This window comes from Trichoderma harzianum, assembly GCF_003025095.1.
Source record: "Trichoderma harzianum CBS 226.95 unplaced genomic scaffold M431scaffold_3, whole genome shotgun sequence".
NCBI classification, from domain to species: domain Eukaryota; kingdom Fungi; phylum Ascomycota; class Sordariomycetes; order Hypocreales; family Hypocreaceae; genus Trichoderma; species Trichoderma harzianum.
In genome coordinates, this window is record NW_020209251.1 from 820,846 (window position 1) to 840,659 (window position 19,814).

At 48.3% G+C, this 19,814-nt stretch overlaps 6 protein-coding genes across 6 annotated transcripts; 5 read left to right on the plus strand and 1 right to left on the minus strand.

Moving 5' to 3' along the window:
* Positions 1-303: 303 nt before the first annotated feature.
* Positions 304-3,036, plus strand: M431DRAFT_505115 (hypothetical protein). The gene is made up of 5 exons (XM_024918582.1): positions 304-644; positions 716-840; positions 913-2,368; positions 2,443-2,554; positions 2,721-3,036. The coding sequence occupies exons 1-5, from the start codon at positions 561-563 to the stop codon at positions 2,723-2,725; spliced, it is 1,782 nt and encodes a 593-aa protein (XP_024777211.1). The 5' UTR covers positions 304-560; the 3' UTR covers positions 2,726-3,036.
* Positions 3,037-3,867: 831 nt separating this feature from the next.
* Positions 3,868-4,353, plus strand: M431DRAFT_2641 (hypothetical protein; the record flags this gene model as incomplete). The annotated part of the gene is made up of 1 exon (XM_024913889.1): positions 3,868-4,353. One exon carries the CDS (start codon positions 3,868-3,870, stop codon positions 4,351-4,353), a length of 486 nt encoding a protein of 161 aa, XP_024777212.1.
* Positions 4,354-6,675: 2,322 nt separating this feature from the next.
* Positions 6,676-7,401, plus strand: M431DRAFT_479135 (hypothetical protein; the record flags this gene model as incomplete). Its single annotated transcript, XM_024915741.1, has 1 exon — positions 6,676-7,401. The coding sequence occupies one exon, from the start codon at positions 6,676-6,678 to the stop codon at positions 7,399-7,401; it is 726 nt and encodes a 241-aa protein (XP_024777213.1).
* An 869-nt stretch (positions 7,402-8,270) lies between these two features.
* M431DRAFT_14258 (hypothetical protein) lies at positions 8,271-11,810 on the minus strand (the record flags this gene model as incomplete). Its single annotated transcript, XM_024912646.1, has 3 exons — positions 8,271-8,457; positions 8,508-10,882; positions 11,777-11,810. 3 exons carry the CDS (start codon positions 11,808-11,810, stop codon positions 8,428-8,430), a joined length of 2,439 nt encoding a protein of 812 aa, XP_024777214.1. The 3' UTR covers positions 8,271-8,427.
* Positions 11,811-14,535: 2,725 nt separating this feature from the next.
* M431DRAFT_491778 (hypothetical protein) lies at positions 14,536-18,242 on the plus strand (the record flags this gene model as incomplete). Its single annotated transcript, XM_024916935.1, has 3 exons — positions 14,536-14,881; positions 15,010-18,068; positions 18,135-18,242. The coding sequence occupies 3 exons, from the start codon at positions 14,536-14,538 to the stop codon at positions 18,240-18,242; spliced, it is 3,513 nt and encodes a 1,170-aa protein (XP_024777215.1).
* A 760-nt stretch (positions 18,243-19,002) lies between these two features.
* M431DRAFT_2644 (hypothetical protein) lies at positions 19,003-19,779 on the plus strand (the record flags this gene model as incomplete). The annotated part of the gene is made up of 1 exon (XM_024913892.1): positions 19,003-19,779. One exon carries the CDS (start codon positions 19,003-19,005, stop codon positions 19,777-19,779), a length of 777 nt encoding a protein of 258 aa, XP_024777216.1.
* Between the last annotated feature and the right edge of the window lie 35 nt (positions 19,780-19,814).

Consider the following 19,814-nt stretch of genomic DNA (forward strand, 5'->3'; position numbering starts at 1 on the left):
TGCAGTTCGGCCCTTGTCGCTGCTTATCGACACGTCGCACACATGCCACCCTTCTGGCCAGATTGGCGGCAGCAAAAGCCTTGGTCGCGGGGTACGTACCGACCAACTGCCGCTTCTAGCAGGCGGAGAGCATGCGCGCAGTACAAGGGTACCAGGCTGCCTTAGTAATGTTAGCGGGCCGACAGATCTTCCACCGACAGCTATGCACTGACTAAGCAATGTGGCGCCCGCTTCAGGCACACTGTGAATGACGCTTTTGACGTACTCGTACTATTCCCGAGCTGGAGCTCATGATTCAATAAGCTTCAACCGCCTCTGTTTCGCTTTTCCTCCCCTCCCGCTGCTGCGAAGCTGGACATGCTGCAGCCTGGCATCTTTGCGGATTTGTAACTTCCGTGTTTAAATTGTCTTCCTTCTTCTTCCTTCTCTTTCTTTTTATGGCCACCTATATCTCGAGTCCCGCTTCTTGATATATCGAGTCTCCAAGTTCACGCAGACCCGAATCACCCCACCAGCATATCGCGCCCAATCTCTCGTGCTGCAACCACCATTCGCCCACCATGTTGATCAGACTGCGCGGGCCTGATGGCATGATCCGCCTGACGGTAGAACCAACGACTACATTTGGTGATCTGGGACAGCAGGTTAGTACAAGACTGGAAGCTGTTGATGTTCCTCTCCATGAAGAGAATGATGTAACTGAACTATGCTTTAGCTACTTACCCACCTACCTTCGACCGTTGATCCCAAGACCATCGTTTTGTCCAACTCACCCACGGGCCGCGATGCGAAGAGACTAGGTGATATTATTCAGTTTCAGATCGGGCAGATCGGCCTCAAGTACGCCGCTTAACATGACGTCCTGGTATAGGACGTGGGGCCCGGGAGCACCGCTAACATGCTGATGCATAGGCACGGCGATTTGATCTTTCTCTCTTACCAACACGATGCTGCGAGCGGGACTACTAACGGCGAGGTCCCTGCACCTGTGACCTCTGCTAGATTGAATGGAAAACCCGTACTGCCCACCGAAGACTTCCCGATCGATCCCAAACCCGAGAGAATCGCGAAGCCATGGGAGGTAGTCAAGCAGTCGGCAGTGGATGACCGGCTAGATAAGCTAGATGGCAAGATCCCACGAGGACGAGACAGGATGTGCCGACATGGCCCCAAGGGCATGTGCGATTACTGCCAACCTATGGATCCCTTCGACCCAGGCTATCTGGTAGAAAAGGGAATCAAGTACCCTTCTTTCCATTCCCATCTACGCAAGATAAACGCCGCGACGAATAAACCCGAATCTGGGACGTCTTATATCCCTCCTCTTGTCGAGCCTTATTTCCGAGTCAAGCGAGATTGTCCATCTGGTCATCCGGCCTGGCCAGAAGGCATTTGCACAAAGTGCCAACCGAGTGCGATTACGCTCAACCCTCAGAACTTCCGAATGGTGGACCATGTCGAATTTTCCAGCCCTTCCATTATCGATGGCTTCATTGACGCTTGGCGTAAGACTGGTTCTCAGCGACTGGGCTACCTGTACGGCCGATATACCGAGTATACGGTAGTTCCACTAGGAGTGAAGGCAGTTGTGGAGGCCATATATGAGCCACCCCAGGTTGATGAGGTCGACGGCATCAGCATGAACGCATGGCCCAACCAAAAAGAAATTGACCATATTGCTAAGCTCTGTGGACTGGAGCCTGTAGGTGTCATCTGGACAGACTTACTCGACTCAGGGCGTGGCGACGGATCCGTCATTTGCAAGCGTCACCTCGAATCCTATTACTTATCGTCTCTCGAGATATGCTTCTCGTCCAGATTACAGGCCCAGTATCCTAACCCTTCAAAGTGGAGTGACTCGGGCCAGTTCGGCTCCAAATTTGTTACATGCGTAATCACAGGCGATGAAGATGGGAACATTGCCATCTCGGCTTACCAAATGTCGAACGAGGCAGTCGAGATGGTGCGAGCTGACATTGTGGAACCGTCAGCAGATCCCAATTCCATGCTTGTCCGTGAAGAAGAGGAGGATGACGGCTCCGTCAGTCGGACGAGGTACATACCCGAAGTTTTCTATCGCAAGGTGAACGAGTACGGAGCCAAGGTGCAGGAGAATGCAAAGCCGGCGTTTCCTGTCGAATATCTCTTTGTGACTCTAACGCACGGCTTCCCTGACGATCCTAAGCCTACATTCACTCAGACAGGGTTTCCCATCGAGAACCGCGAGTACATTGGCGAAAGTCAAGAGCACTCTGCTTTGGCACGAGCTCTAAATCTGCGAAACGGCCAGAAGCCCAGCGATAACGGCCAAGAAGTATCCAACTTTCACATTCTATGCTTCATCCACCAACTTGGCGTTCTTTCAAAGGTTTGCCTCCCAGCTGTTTCTTTTCTCCTGTCGTACACGAATTTGGCTAACTGTAAACTCTCCTCTCTGCTTAGGATGAGGAGGCACTTCTCTGTCGCGTTGCAACTCAGCATGACCTCGCCGACTCATTCCAGCTCCGCTCTACAGGAGGCTGGCAGACACTACAAGTCATCCTGAACTCGACTGGTGAGCGAATCCCCAAGCGTCTAAGAGAATATGATGAAGTTCCGTCAACGACCTCATCATCGGTGTCGTCACCTCCATTGTCTTCGTCGTCTTCCTTTCATTCCAAGGCCCCATCTGCTGTTGGTGAGCCAGGTGAGCCACTTGCTAAACGGTTTGCTGCCTTCAGGCTGAACGAACGTCGTGCCGCATCCCCGAGCAATTCTTCGCCAGCACCGCCGCCGCCGCCTTGAACTCTTTTCCGCTGTAGATTGAAAAAGAGCATATTCAACGTTTGTTGCTGTATTTTAGGGGAGGGTTATGAGGGACCGGGGTTATACTTGACAGTATTGGATGGAATGGATTTGAAACAGAGTCCAAAGCTATCGAGAGTTGAACTAGAATGGTTCGTTAATGGCATCTGGTGGGCGGTAATATTGCTTCGGGACACAGCGCGGATATAGACTAGGAACAAAAGAAAGCTAATGCGTATTTCGGATGACAAGTATATGTGTCTAAACGTGTCAACAACGTGAGCGTGCTGTAGCCCTTGGCCTAAGATCACAAGTGGGTATATGAATTCCATGAATTAAATGACGCCTAGGTAGCCATCATCTACCAGATCTCCTTTACTAAATCCATCTCCATCAACTAGATTTACCTCCATCTACTAGATCTATCTCCATCTACCAGATTTATCTTTATCTGCTAGATCTATCTCCATCTACTAGATCTATCTTCATCTACTAGATCTGCCTCCATCTACTAGATCTATCTCGATCTACTGGATCGTCTTCCTACAAGGTCATAACAACTCCAAGCACTACATCCTATTGTTGCGCACCGCGTCGAGAAAATGGGTGTGACCTTGCCATATTTTCCCAGACTGTCCATGGATCAGATCGACTCTGAAGTGGCTAATCTCCGAAGGATACGGGACCAGGCCTTTATCCTACAACATTCTTCCCCTGGATACTCATCTATTCCAATCAATCTTCGAGATGCTAGCAGAATCTCTCCATAACGGCGGAAGATTAGCTCAGAAATAAAGTCACAGGAACAACTCTTTCCAAGAAGCCAACAATGAGCAACCTCACGAAAACAAAGATAAGAAAAACGAGCCTCTACGGCCCAAAACTCTTGCAAACGAAAATATCCAGCTGCCAGCTGTCAATTTGCCTGCCAGCTGCCGAGAGAACTATATAAGCCAGTCACATTACTTTGCACCCTTGCTCTCTTTTCTTCCTCTTTTTATTTTTTTTTCATCTACTTTGCTTCTGAAGCAAGCCTCTTCTCTTCTCAAAGTTAGCACTGGTCATCACCCCAACCAAACAAAAATGAACGACTCTCGACAGCAATTAAATCCAGAGGATAAAGAGATACAAGATGCCCGACAAAGTTTTCAAGAGAGGTACGAAAGTGCTGAAGTGATGTTCGAGGAACGTTACTTCAACGTGAAGGGAGCATATGATGAGCGATACAAGCATGCCAAGCAGGCACTCGAAGAACATTGCAATGTTCTCCATCAGCAGTTTGAGGAACGATACAACAATGCCAAAGAGATATTTGAAGAACCAGAAGATAAACTCCAAGAAATCCGTGATGAATTCAGAGAATGGACCAACAATCTTCGAGGGGACTTCAAAACAAAGGCTGAACATTTTCGTATTCTTTTCGAAAAAGAGGCAGCCAGCCTTCGAGAGGACTTTAAGACGCAAGTCGAAGAGCTTCGAGAAGAATACAAGGAAGAGCTTCTCGAAATTCGACAGAAATACCAAGAACAAAGGGCAAGGGAAAGCGGCCTTGAACAGAAATCGGAGTAGTTCAAGCCGATGTTGGGAAGCGCATACAGATTGATGGATGGATTGGAGAAGCTTGCGGAGCAGTGAATCGGTTGGTTGCGAGGGTATGGATGAGAAGAAGTAAAAGGGCCGTGGTCTCTCAATGGTCTGGTTAGGCTATGATTTGCCGATTTCCAAAACTCAGAGGTTGGATAGCCAGCCCTCAAGAAAAGATTGGTGCTATGCAACTCCCCAAAATGCTCGAGTATCTTGTGATTGCCTCTGGAGTCGTGAATCTTTTTGGATCATTCAACAATTTCGAAATATGCCCCCAGATCAAGCAGAGAAGGTGGCGGATATATGGGAGAGAATGTCACCCGATAAGCGTCAGGACATGATGGAGAGGCTCCACGAGCACCAAGACCTCGTCAACTCGCTCGTGTACATGTACTTTCCTCCGGGTTCGGGATCTCGGCCCTGCGTTTGAAGATGGATTTTGCGCTATCGGATGAAGCCACTGGGGAATTTCACAGCTAGGACGAGGGCAGTCGTGATTGTTACTTGAGAAATTGATCACGCGTATACGCATTGCACTTCACTTAGGTACCTTTACTCACTGATACTACCTACCCAGGTATTGATCTCATAAAGCAGATGGCCAACTCTTTGAGTTTACCACTGTCACTGCTTTCCACTGCTACATCTTTTTTTTTTTTTTTTTTAATGAAATGTAGTATCCGCTACTATCAATATTTTGATCTAGTATATGCTGCTATCGCTATATTTGTCTAGTAACGATACATGGAATCCGTCTACAGCACTTGCCTTCTCGACAGCCCAAACAGATCCTGCCAAAAGTCGGACGCACATGCCTTGTGGATGGCTATCATGGCCTGATAATTTTCTTCGATCGAACCTCAGCATCTTACGCTTCTTCTCTCTAGAATCACGGGTACTTTACAACTACAGCCATCATCTTTCTTCTAACATCACCGGCGTCTTACAATTGTCTTTTGATCGGAACATTGTGACTTCTTAGTGTCACCGGCGCTTCGCAGCTGCATCCATCGTTGTCCTCTTCATCGTATTGGCGCTTTGCAACTACAACTATGGAGCCAGCACCAGCCACGCCTTCAATGTCTCCCGCGCCTACTACAGCCTAGAAGTTTGTAGCAGAGAAGGACCTGAGTCGTACTTTGCGACACCCCTTTCCACTTGCAAAATTCGAACTTTGCGAGGTTTCTGACTGGCAAGTCGCGCATACGGGAAATGGTGGTTGAAGCGCCTATTTCATTTGCGCCCGGCTTATTCGAAATTATGTCGTCGCCTACTCCCCCCGACATTTCTTTTTCCAAAGCTCCCCACAGAAGTAGACAATCGCTGGGCGGTCTACGTCATTACCCTTGAAAAACATGGATGTAGACTACCTACTATTGACAATGGGATTTAAGCCGCTAGGGCCGTTGGACGTGCTGAAGACGGACGTACCGCTGGACAAGGACGCTTTGGATACACTACGCCAATTATACCAGGAAGAAGCGAAGCATCTGTTAGACTGGGCAGCGGTGGTGGCCAAGCACAAATACGACCAGATATATTAACCACTCGAAATTTGCGGTCGGAGACAGGGTATTTTTGAGACTCCAGGGTTACGCCCTATCGGGGAACTGACCGTGTTATTCAAACTGAATTATAGAGCCGGCATTATCTCCATCCATGGGATGTCTGATGTTGCGGTGTGATATCTCAGCGCTATAGGCATTTGTCTATGTATGCCTGGTAGCAGGCCTGGTGTTTGTCTGCGTTAACATTATTGAGCCGGAACAGTTCCTTTATTGGTATTTTATATAGGTCTCTTTCTTCTTTTTTTATTAGTGTAATAAAGTTAATGGTATTTTCTTCTGCGTATCCCCTCCTTAATCTTCGGTATACGGCCTGCGTTTATTTATGTTTACTAGGCTACTATACGTTCTAAGGTAGGGATATTCTAACAGTTAGATTTATCGGTGGTACTATTTTACTTGTCTATGTGCCCTTAGGAACTGATAGGATTATTATAATGGTAAATTTAATGAATATAAAGCAGATAGTAAGGGTAAGGTAGACGGTAAGGGTAACAGTATGTTTTCTTACGCCTTGCGAAGCTGCTGACGGAGATATCGTTAGGAATGCGTACAGGAGGCTGTTTAAATAAATAATAAAGGAGGAGAATAGAAGTTTGGCGAAGTGAAAGGTGTATATTTATATTAGATCTAGCACATCCAGAGATCGTGGTGTCAAAGAATCCGCCTACAGCACTTGCCTTCTCGACAGCCCAAAAGTTCCTGCCAAAAGTCTAGCGTGCCTACCCTCTAGACGACCATCATGACCCTTGGATATTCTCGACCCATAAGGCACTCATCATTTTACTCTTCTTCTTTTCATCGTCAACAGAGTTCTTCAGCTGCATCCATCATTGTCCTCTTTATCGTCAACAGCTTTTCCAGCTGCATCTCTCGGGCCTTTCTTCATCGCCACCAGCGCTTCGCGACTGCATCTCTCGTCATGGCGCTCATCACAGCTCTTGACCTTGTGGTGGAGAAGACATGGACTGTACTTTGCGATACCCCAACTTACCAGCAAAACCCTAATTTCATGCGTTTTTTACTTAGCATGTCCCATACTTGCGAAATGGCTAAAGAAGCACAGGTTTCATTTGCTCCTGGTTTATTCCACGTTATGATGTCGCCAACCCCCCCAGACATTTCCTTCTTCAAAAATCTTCCAATAGACGTGGAAAATCGCTGGGGCATCTACGTCGTTACACTGGAAAGGCCTGGTTACAAACCACGCATTCACATCGGATCTAGGACATCCCAAGATCGTGGTGTTAAAAACCGGTTTCATCAGTACGATATCGAGTACTTGTTGCCCTTCTACGTCACTAAAGCTGTCCAAGAAAGATATGAGATTGCCTCCAAAGGGCTGCTTTGCTGGACTCCGATCATAGAACTTTTACTCGGCTTTTATTCATGGCTTTTGAGGGAGTTGGATAGACCTTATCGGACTTTGAGAAGCTCTAAGCACACGTGGGAAAATACAGGTATATAATATGACTCAGTTCTGGGTCTTTAGAGAGTGGTGGTATTTATATTTATTGACTAGGTCTATATTCGTCTATTCGATCTATATTTGTCTACTCGATCTATTCTTATCTACTGGATTTATCTTTATTTACTAGATTAATTTTTATTTACTAAATATATTTTTAAATACTAAATCTATATCCATGTACTAGTTCTATTTCTGTTTACTAGATTTATTTTGTCTACTAGATTTATTTTGTCTACTAGATGTATTACTGTCTACTAGATGTATTACTGTCTACTAGATGTATTACTGTCTACAATATCACATTCCCATACCTATAAAGGGCACCTCTCTCTCCCTCCTTCCCTCTTCTCTCCTCTTTTCTTGTCCTTCATCATCCACCCAACTTTCTTCTTCTGCAAATCGCGAGTTTTCTCTGTTGACACTGCGTACACTACAATCGAATTTATTATCACGGCCCACGCGTGATTATTTACTTCACCTCACTCTACGCCAGCGATTACAGCTCGAGGTTTACCATTCGCATTAGATCACAGATCGCTTTCCATCGTTCGCCTTTTCTCGGGGCTGTGTGATCATTCACAGCATTGCGAATCTTTACTTACCTCTCAACAAACTACGCAAGGTATACAGCTTTCCAATTTCGCAAAACTACTTCATAATTGCACTCTACATGGATATCATCATATTCCAAGGGGCCCGGCAGCGTAAGCGATACTTACACACACACATCTCTTTTAGGTTGAATTGTACGTTCGTCTACATTTATAACCGAGAAAAATGTCAAGTCGTCGACTTCAAAAGGCAGAGAGCATTTCGCATTGGGTAAATTCCATATAGTAATGGGCAACAAACCCCTAATTAATGATATTACAAATAGTAGCCTTTTCCAAGGTGCTTAGATGAATCCGTAAGATTATGTTCCATCTTCCTGGCTAACAAACGACAAAAGTGAACTTTGACATAAAAGAACTCCCAGATATCCCATTCATCATGATTTCTTGCGAAGAGGTCGGTGGTAGCCGTCTAGTCTCTAGACTCTTCAAACCGCTGCCGCTATGCTATTGTCAGCATATTTATACTGCTCCAGCCTTGGTTTTGCGAACCCTAGATCTAAATTGTGCTGCGTGAGAGCGTCTGACGTTGGATCGGGGAGACTCATCCTCGTCCAAGTCGCTGGACTCAACAACAAAAGCGGTCCTGTTGGATGGACCTGTAGTGGCAAGTCCTGCAGATAGTCCTACGCCAGAGCTGGGCACAGAGGCGGAGCCAAGGCCATTTCCAATTGATGAGTTCAGGTTGATGATGCCAGAGCCAGTACCACTAGATGGGGAGCCTGACCCAACGGAAACGGAACCTGGGGAAGTCAGCCTCGAGACAGTCAATCTTCCAGAAGCTGTAAGCCCTGCAGAGAGACCTGCGGCAGAGATTGCCGACCCCAAGCCGGAAATAGTTGAACCTAGACCCGCAACGGTAGATCCCACGCCGGTTCCTGCGCCAGAGACTGTTGCTCCTATGGTAGAGATGATCGAACCTACATCTAGGCCTGCAGATCCTGAACCAGCAACAGTTAATCCCAAGTTGGGAGTAACGGCTCCCAAGCCATTAGCAGCCGATCCCAAACCTACTGCCGCTGACCCCAAGCCAGTTGCAATAGATCCTAGGCCAGACGCTGCTGAAGTCAAATTGAATGCTGCTGAGCCCAGACCGGAAGCAGCAGATACCAAGTTGGATCCCACGCCAGATAAAGCTAAGCCCAGTGTACCAGGTGCACCAGTCGCGTTACCAGCAAGTGAACCGAGAGTTCCCGTCAAGTTCAGGTTCGGGAGTCCGGATCCCAAACCGGGGATCACGCCAGTAAGGTTATTCGCCAATCCAGTCAGGTTGCCCAAGTTGAGGCCAGTCAAGTTACCCAAACCGGTCCCGTTGCCAAGTCCGTTTCCAAGTCCCAATAAGGATCCTAGGACGTTTGGAGCAAGATTGCCTGGAGCACCTATTCCTCCAAGTCCCCCAAGTCCCCCAAGGCCTCCAAGGCCTCCAAGACCACCTCCAAGACCACCTCCAAGACCACCTCCAAGGCCCAGCAGCGCCAAGAGATTTCTAAGGAGGCCACCAAGGCCACCGGCGAGACCGCCGATAAAACCAGGACTACCACCCAATCCTCCAAGACCTCCGAGACCTCCCGCATTGCCAAGGGCTCCAGTGAGAGCACCCGGCAATCCACCAAGAGTCCCGTTCAATCCACCGAGATTGAGCGAAGCGCCAGGAAGGCTACCATTTGGGTTGATTCCACCAAGAGTTCCTCCAGTAAGGCTACCCAGAGTGCTGTTCACGGCACCAAGGGTTCCATTCAAGACAGGCGCAACGTTAAGGATACTAACATTCCCTACAGGGACACTAATTGTATTGACAGGTAGACTCGGAGTGTTGCCTGCCTTTTCAGCATTCAGAAGCTGTCGAAGCAGACGGGCAAGCTGCACAGGGTCAAGATTGTGTGAGGCTGCAAATTCTTTAACGACTTTTGTGACAGTGTCTTGGCTGGTGGCATTCTTGACAAAGTCAAGTAATTGCTTGAGCTCTGCGACCGTCAGTCTCGGAGCGTTCCCAGATGCTGGAGGATTGACAGGTATTGAAGAATTGGTGACTCCTTGAGCTCCCCCAAGAATGTCAGTGATGGCACCGATGAGACCGCCATCCAACAAACCGGGCAGACCGATTCCAGAAAGTCCACCCCTGCCGCTGGTCAACCCATCAAGGGCGTTCACAAGGCCGCCGAGGAGGCCCCCAGAACCCTCGAGGACATTACCCAGGCTACTGTCTGAGCTGCCGAGTGCCAAAACATTCTTCAAAGCCTGGAAGAGCTTGCTGGGATCAAGGCCATGTGCGGTGGCGTACAAATTAAGAGCGTTAGTAGCTTGCTGAGTGTCGCCCTTGGAATTCTTGATAATATTAATCAGATCTTTGATCGTCGCATCGTCTAGTCCTCCCACCACATTTCTGAAGATTCCATTTGTGATGGTGTTGACAATTCCCTGCAAATTTGAAGCTGGGATACCACCTGTTGAACCGGTACCGACTGCTGGAAGAGAGACGTTTCCTGCTGGGACATTTGGCGTAGCACTAGCGAGGCCGTTGACAACACTGGTAAGGCCGTTCAAAACACCACTTAGGTCGATACCTGCATTCCTAGCAGCTCTATTCAGTCCCTGAAGAAATGAGCCGAGATTAATGTTTTGTTGGCCATTGAGTCCAAGGCTTTTCAGGAGATCAGCTGGCGAGATATTGCCATTAGAGTCGGCACCAAGACTCCTGAGGAGGTTGCCAGCGGCGTTGCTATTGAGGCCAAGTCCCTTGAGGAGGCCATTCAAGTTAAGATTTTGGCTGCCCGAACCTCCAGCGTTGTTCAAGACGCCGCTCAGATTCAGATTTCCAACGTTGCTTCCGAGACCAATTACCCGACACAACACGTTCTCTCCCTTCCCTTGAGAATAGATATGGGTAAGGGGAAAGCATCATGATCGGCAGATGTTGTAGAATGTCGATGCAGTCTATTTATATTAGCAATTAAGAGCAACGAGAATGAGCAGTACGAAATAAAAGAGATTTACATACTGAAGATATAAGCACGAACACGCTATAATTGAGTTCATATAATATGCGATCGAGAAGCAGTAAATGAGTTCGAGTCGCGGTTGCGAGCATGTTTCTTTCCATTTTCTTTCCCATTGAGTAAACTTTGTTTAACAGGATGTTGGACTTTGATGCCTGAATGAAACAGTGCTGTTGCATTCCTAACGAGGCTGTCCGGATCCATCGTGTTGAGCTTTGAAGATAAAGTGCCGGTAAAGGGACCCGGATCAGCAATGGAACGTACAGCCGCATTCCTCGCAGAAGTAACTATCTATATAGTAGCCATCACGCAATATTAATGCTAATGGATACCTACCTATTTACCATATATTGGCGAAAGTAATTCACTTGAGAAGTTGAGGAGCATTGTAGTGCACGTGACGCGGATATTCACTTGGGGAGGGAAAGAACATGAAGAAATTCTGCACCATACCTGCCCAAGTTTGGGCACCCACAAGATTGAAGGGGTAGGCACACCATTTATATCAGGTAACGATTACTACCTAGGTACCTACTTACCTGATAATACGTTGGTTGTTTAATGCATCAATATTAGATGTTCTAAAGTAACAGCGCCGTAGAAGCCCGTAAGACAATAAACTGGAGGTAATAGCCACACGAACTCTGTAGATGGTTTTGTGTTACAATTCTGTGATAAGCATGTCTCCATAACAACAGGTTTCGCAAGATAGATCAAGGCAAATAAAGGCAATAGCTACAGGAAACAGGTTACAAGCTAACTCACCACCGGCAGTGCATTCAAAAGCTTCGACTGCCATTGTTCATTCTCCTTTCTTCTCCATTCGTTCCTCTTCGTCACTTGATACACTCGCCACCATCACTCGCGTGCAAAATTACTCACAAACATCTTCCACTCATTACACTACTCCGTACACGGATATCACACAACTAAAAGCTAACCTAAAGTAAATAATACCTACACTTAACCGAGCCTAAACTCCGTTTCCCCCAAAAAACAAAGTTCGCTTTCCCGATCGAGCCCTATGAGAAAGGGAACTAACAACTCGCTAGATCTTGACGAGAACCGCGACCATGTCGGATTAGCGAGCCGACGGTGACGCGGGAAAAGATTCACAGCATGGAGTTGATGCTGACGACTGGAATTCTCAATCCGAAAAAAGGCTACCAGAAGATCGCCGAGGGCCTGGACCGAGTGGAGGCCAAAGTTGGGCGACTGTGCGACCATCATGATCGGTCTTTACTTGAACGAATAGAGGCGATGATGGAAGCATTCACCCGGTTTAGTGACAGCATTGAGAGACATCAAGAGGGTCTCAGGATTTTCAGACAAGAATGTGAGCAATGGGAGAAAAGAGAAAAAAGGCGACACTTGTTCTCGCTATTGGCTTGCCTGGTTTCATTGGTAGCGTCCTGCTCGGTGTTGTATTGCAGATACTACTATGAACACACGGACTCTTGTTAGGAGGGCAGCCTAAGTGGCTCTGGGACCTCTTCATTCCTGTTTGTATATACGTTATGGTAACAGCGGGCCAGCCTGTGTTGGGTCACCCATGATAATTCGTCAAAAGCGTGATATGAGCATCTACACACCATGTTACACAAAGCGAGGGAGTCCGTGGCTGTTTTGCTCCATACCAACGAATCTCTGGCATCAGCTTTCATTGCCCGGAGAATGTCTCGATGTTAAGAATGAAATAACAATCAGCACCCAACGACGTCTACGAGTGTTCACGTAGGAGGAAACGGTCCGCATAGGTTAGTGCAGGTAAATGTACTCATATACCTCTTTGAGTGGTTGCCGTGGTGTGATTTGCAGAATTCAGTATCAATATTCCAAGACTATTCTGTTATGATAGGTATTTCTTCTATAAGCTGATCATACCGCCACCTTTTTATGTACTGCAGCTCGGAAAGCTCCCTTTTGTTTTATTAAAGTTGCAGGGTAGACTAAAGGTTCTTTGCCTTGAGATCGAAGTTACACTATGGGTGAAGATACATGTCTACACGTCTACGTACACTTGCCGAGAAATTCCAGATGAATTCGGATGAAATCTCGAGACTCGACTTGGCGAGTTGATGCTGTGACAGAGTCATATCCAGTTCCTCGAAATGAGACTCACCAGAAATTTGCGATACCGGAGCTAAACGGAAACGCTCTGACGAGCAACAGATGGGCGCAGCTACGGTATAAGCGATGGATCTTGGGCGATGGCCCGTGCAGCCCGCCGATTCAGCAAAGCCCGAGATGCTGCCATTCAACTAAGGGAAACCCAATCGAAACCTGCCGATGCTTATTGGCCGGTTAAGATAGGGTTCCAGGTCAATGTCAGCACGCTACTCCGTAGATTGATTTCATTTTCCAGTGGTTTAGCGGGATGCATGTGTCTCAATGCTAGGGCTTGATTTCGAGGCTGATCAGTCAAAGTGGTGACTGACGCTCGCACAGCAGAAAACCAACAAACAGGAGGTACAATAGCATGAATGCATACAACGGCAACAATAACCTCGTGCTGTCTTCTAGTTTTGAAACCATCAGACCTTTGTTTCCACAATTGCTTGTGACACCGTCACCTTCAAGTCAACAACGCCTTGCAGTGAAGCATCTTCCCTGACTCGCGCCTTTGTGAATGTCGTGTGCAGCCCCCCCACAACGTCATGGGTTTTCCTTTGGCGTGGAAATTTTTCTCAGATGGGACCGCGTCAAAATTAATCTCGGATTGGATCTGGCTCCACCCGTTTTCTGCCACTTGTCTTGGTTTATCACTCACCAAGACTGGATTAGGAGAAGAGAAGAGAGAGAAAAAAAGCTGGGGGCTCAACTGTTATCTAATCGGTGACTCTTCTCTTCTCAACTGCATTGTCGAATAGGGCACACGAGCCACAACGATATCGGCGCCCCAGAGCTCGCCCAAACAGGACAAGCCGCGCTTGTTAAAGTAGCACATCCCGCGAGTCTTGTTTTTCTGCTCTTTTTTTTCCTTTTTTTTTCTCTTCTTTTTCCCACCATCTGCCAGAAATCAACAGTCCAATTGCACCTCGTGCAAATCCCGCATCAGCTCAATCCATCTGCTACCCAGAGTGCCTTGTGCCTCGCTCCCATATCTTCGACTTTCCGTTTCTCAATCCGCCCTTATGAACGGGCACCCGTCGGAATTCACTTCTCAGGTATGCAGCTCTTCACTGGCCCCACGTGCCGTCTGCATGCAATCCTCCCCGCATTTGCAGCTTCGGAACAACCCTCGTTTGCTTAAATCATAAATCCGAATTAATTGTTCAAAATGCTAATATTGTATTTCATAGGACTATCTTTCTGGTTGGTCCTACTGCAATTCCCCTTCACAATGCCAACTAACAAGAAACTTTAAGACCACCTGTGGAGGGCTTTGTCAGCTTGAAATACCTGTCCCGATTTAGCCTCAACCCCACCACTGTAACTTTTTTTTTTTTTGGTTTGCGAAGCCTTTTCCCTTGAGCCGACTCACGAGTCAGTTGGGAATCAAGAAAAGGCATTGACAAACTGCAATGCCGGCGACAATGTTCTCTTCGGCCCTGTCCGCCGCCCGGGCCCCAGCTCCGGCTTTGCTCCGGAGTACCGCTCGGCTCCCCCGAGCTCTCCCGACTCGTCTCTTTACCACGGCCGCTTTGAAGTCCCAGGCCCGGAATTCGGTTGCCCCGAAAGTCACCAAACGATTGGGCACGATTTCGGTCTTCCGGCCGTATTCTTCGGCTACCCAGACAGCCCCCAATCCCAAGGCATACCTCGATAGCGGGGTTATCAAGCCTAAGTTGAACGTCGATGTCAAGAAGGTCCTTGTCATTGGTAGTGGTGGTCTTGCCATTGGACAGGCTGGTGAATTCGATTATTCAGGTATGTGATTTCAGAGCGTTCCTGTTTTCCATGCGCTACTACACCTACGTCGTGGTCGTGTGGGGGGGGGGAGGGGACAATCGTTACAGAGCCCCGAAACGAGTTACACATGAGCTAACAGACAGCAGGATCACAAGCTCTGAAGGCCCTCAAGGAGGCCGGTGTCGCTTCCGTCCTTATTAATCCCAACATTGCAACCATTCAAACCAACCACTCCCTTGCCGATGAAGTCTACTACCTGCCCGTTACCCCGGAATATGTTAGCTATGTTATCGAGAAGGAGAAGCCCGACGGTATTTTCCTGTCATTTGGTGGTCAGACTGCTCTCAACTTGGGCGTCCAGATGCAGCGACAGGGTCTGTTTGAGAAGTATGGCGTCAAGGTTCTCGGCACCAGTGTGAGGACCCTCGAGGTCAGTGAGGACCGAGACCTCTTTGCCAAGGCCCTTGAAGAGATCAACATTCCCATTGCCAAGTCAATTGCTGTCAGTACCGTGGATGAGGCTCTCAGTGCCGCTGATAAGATCGGATACCCCATCATTGTCCGCGCTGCTTACGCCCTTGGTGGTCTGGGATCCGGTTTCGCCAACAACGAAGAGGAGCTTCGTAACATGGCTGCTCGATCACTCACTCTTTCCCCCCAGATTCTGGTTGAAAAATCACTCAAGGGATGGAAGGAAGTCGAGTATGAGGTTGTTCGAGATGCCAACAACAACTGTATCACCGTTTGCAACATGGAGAACTTCGACCCTCTGGGTATTCACACTGGTGACTCCATTGTCGTGGCTCCCAGTCAAACGCTGAGTGACGAGGAGTACCACATGCTCCGTACCGCCGCCATCAAGATCGTCCGTCACCTGGGTGTCGTTGGAGAGTGTAACGTCCAATACGCCCTGCAGCCCGACGGCCTCGACTACCGTGTCATTGAGGTCAACGCCCGTCTTTCGCGATCTTCTGCACTTGCTTCTAAGGCTACCGGATACCCCCTGGCTTACACTGCTGCCAAGATTGGTTTGGGACACAGTCTTCCTGAGCTTCCAAATGCTGTTACCAAAACCACCACTGCCAACTTTGAGCCCTCTCTGGATTACATCGTCACCAAGATCCCTCGATGGGATCTTTCCAAGTTCCAGCACGTGAAGCGTGACATTGGAAGTGCTATGAAGTCTGTTGGTGAGGTTATGGCTATCGGCCGAACCTTTGAAGAGTCCTTCCAGAAGGCTATCCGACAGGTTGATCCCAAGTTTGTTGGTTTCCAGGGTGACAAGTTCGAAGACCTCGACTTTGAGCTTCAAAACCCTACCGATCGCCGATGGCTCGCTGTTGGCCAGGCCATGCTCCACGAGAACTACTCTGTTGAAAAGGTTCACGACTTGACAAAGATTGACAAGTGGTTCCTGTACAAGCTCCAGAACATTGTTGACTGCACTCGTGAGCTTCAAGCTGCTGGTAGCCTCGATGCCCTGCAGAAGGAACAGATCCTCAAGGCAAAGAAGATGGGTTTCTCCGATCGACAGATTGCAAACGCTGTCAACAGCACTGAAGACGAAGTTCGAGCTCGCCGTCTCAGCTTCGACATTCGACCATGGGTCAAGAAGATTGATACCCTGGCTGCAGAGTTCCCTGCCGACACCAACTACCTGTATACCACTTACAACGGATCTTCTCATGACGTCACTTTTGAAGATAAGGGTACTGTTATCCTTGGTAGCGGCGTCTACCGTATCGGCAGCTCTGTTGAGTTCGACTGGTGTGCTGTTGGAGCTACCCAGGCTCTTCGAGAGATGGGAGAGAAGACTGTAATGATAAATTACAATCCAGAAACTTACAGCACTGATTTCGACACTGCTGATAAGCTTTACTTTGAAGAGTTGAGCTATGAGCGTGTCATGGATATCTACGAGCTGGAGAACGCATCTGGTGTTGTGGTGTCTGTGGGCGGTCAGCTACCCCAGAACATCGCCCTTCGCCTACAGGAGACTGGCGGCGCTAACGTTCTTGGCACTGATCCCAAGGACATTGACAAGGCCGAGGACCGTCAAAAATTCTCTGAGATTCTTGACAGCATCGGTGTTGACCAGCCTGCATGGAAGGAGCTCACCTCTGTTCAGGAGGCTGAGGACTTCGCCAACCAAGTGGGCTACCCTGTACTGGTTCGTCCTAGTTATGTTCTCTCTGGAGCTGCTATGACAGTCATCCGCAGCCAGGAGGACCTCAAGGAGAAGCTAGAGGCTGCTGCCAATGTTTCCCCCGACCACCCCGTTGTTATCACCAAGTTCATCGAGGGCGCTCAGGAGATTGATGTCGATGGTGTTGCCTCTGAGGGCAACCTGATTATCCACGCCGTCAGTGAGCACGTTGAGCAGGCTGGTGTCCACTCCGGTGACGCTACCCTTGTTCTGCCTCCTGTCAACCTTGATGGAAGCATCATGGAGCGTCTCAAGGAGATTGCCCAGAAGGTTGCCAAGGCCTGGAAGATCACTGGTCCCTTCAACATGCAGATCATCAAGGCCGAAAACCCTGAGGGTGGTGAGCCTCTCCTCAAGGTCATCGAGTGCAACCTCCGTGCTTCTCGATCATTCCCATTCGTCAGCAAGGTCCTCGGAACCAACTTCATTGATGTCGCCACCAAGGCCCTCGTTGGCAAGAATGTCCCTGAGCCTACCGATCTTATGGCTGTCGAGCGTGACTACCTTGCGACCAAGGTGCCCCAGTTCTCATGGACTCGTCTCGCTGGTGCGGATCCCTTCTTGGGCGTCGAGATGGCTTCTACTGGTGAGATGGCTTGCTTCGGAAAGAACCTCGTTGAGGCTTACTGGACTTCTCTCCAATCCACCATGAACTTCCGCATGCCCGAGCCCGGTGAGGGTCTGCTGTTTGGTGGTGAAATCGACAAGTCTTGGTTGACCCAGGTTGTCGACTACCTTGCACCTCTCGGCTACACTCTGTACGCCGCTAGCAACGATGTCAAGAACTTCATCGAGACCAGCTCAAAACACCAGGTCAAGGTTGAGGTGATTGAGTTCCCCACCGAGGACAAGCGTGCTCTCCGTGAGGTCTTCAAGAAGTATGACATCCGCGGTGTCTTCAACCTGGCTCTTGCCCGTGGCAAGACCACCTCCGATGTCGACTATGTCATGCGCCGAAACGCCGTCGACTTTGGCGTGCCTTTGTTCATGGAGCCTCAGGTAAGTGTTTCATCACACGACTCTTACGTCTAATCAAAGTAACAACTGTACTAACCTTTTCATTAGACCGCTATCCTCTTCGCCCAGTGCATGAGCGAGAAGCTTCCTCGCCCCGAGGGCATCCCCTCCGAAGTCCGCGCTTGGTCTGACTTCATTGGCGGCAAGCCCCTGTAAATTATATACCCTGTATACAAGTGTCTCATTTATTCTTTGTTCTAATGGCTTGCAATGAGCCCTTTGGGTTATAATTTGGTGCTACCTAGGCATCAATGGGCATGGTGAAGGGGAGAACCACGGAGAAGTGGAACATGGATGGATGGATGGAGCCGGAAGAGAGATAAAACAGGCGACTAGGCGTTTACGTTAAAAGAATCTTATTGCATACTACGACCCTTTATCTTTGTCTAAGTGATGATGCTAAAGAGGGATGTAGAGGTATCTCAGTGGCCGAGAGGCCTCTTAAGGCTGTACTCTATTGTTATACTCATTAAGAGTTACTTGGGGTTGTATGATTTTACATTTGCGACCTATCAGATGAGAAACGATCGAGTTGTCTGCTACCAGCTTGCTCCTCAGCTGTCATACAAACAGATCATCTGACGAAAGGATTCTGCATCTTCTTTGTCTCCCCCTCTTCTCTTTCGTCTACCTTGCTTCTGCAATCTTTCTTTGTCCGTCAGCAGCCATCTTATTCGTCAGCCTCCCTTTGGTCACAAGCCTCCCTTTGTTCTTCAGTTTTCCTTTCTTCATTGATAGCCGCTTTCTTCATCGGCAGACACTTTATTCGCTGACTACTGACAAAAACTATATAATTTGAACAGGAGTCCACATCTTCTCCTTTCTTCTCTCCGTTCTCCTATTGTCATTCACATTGCCCTTTGAACAATATCTACTACCTCCCACCTTCAACAAAGAAGCGTCAATTCACGGCAAAATGATTACTCATGCCTCTGCACAAAAGGAAGAAAAGGCAGACTGCCAAAGCCCCAAGGACGAGTCACCGACAAATGATGAGCGCCAGCCACTTCTCCAACGAGAGGCTGGTGAGCTGGCTATCAAGAGATCAAGGGTGGATGTCATAAATGAGGAGAAACTCGGCTCCAATGAGCGTAAAAAATTGAAGGAAAAGCTATTCCCATGGGCGGCAAAGCACCAAGGAGATGTCTTAGCCAAGATGACCCAAAACGCACTTTTCAGAAGATATTTCACACAACGACGTTATTGGTCCAGAGAGATGGTGAAAGACTTCCACATCGTCGCGCCAGATATGGATTACTCGATCTGGGAAAGATGCAGAATTGCCGACCACCCAATCGGCAAAGAGGCGAACGCCGGACGCGCCACCTGGATTCATGCCTGGTTTTTACAAGTGCTTTTCGGCAATCTTTGTGAAAAGCACTCTTGGTTTGAGGGTCTTAAAAAGAAATACCCCGACATTTACGAGAGAGGGCTGTCTCGCCCAGGTGAAAGGGATCCCTTGACTATGCACCGTGCAAGAGTGAATTCACTTAGGGGGAATTGTGGATATGAAGCACGAGAGATTATCAAGGGTCTAAAAGTATCTACTAACTGGAGGATTCAAATGTTATTTGCGACGGATAATCCGGATATGGAAGCAAACATAGCCAGAGGGATCGAAAGCGTGCTCTTTCATCATGTGCTTGATAAGTATAACAAAACATTGATGGAAGATTCCCCCACCGGGCATTGAGGACCCATTAGGCCCTTGCACATTTTATAATGGCC

Excerpts from the sequence above, each read along its gene's own strand:
- M431DRAFT_505115 (XM_024918582.1), top strand. The coding sequence starts at position 561 with ATGTTGATCAGACTGCGCGGGCCTGATGGCATGATCCGCCTGACGGTA. Across the intron at positions 645-715 it reads TTGGTGATCTGGGACAGCAG|CTACTTACCCACCTACCTTC; the intron begins GTTAGTACAAGA and ends ACTATGCTTTAG. Across the intron at positions 841-912 it reads ATCGGGCAGATCGGCCTCAA|GCACGGCGATTTGATCTTTC; the intron begins GTACGCCGCTTA and ends GCTGATGCATAG.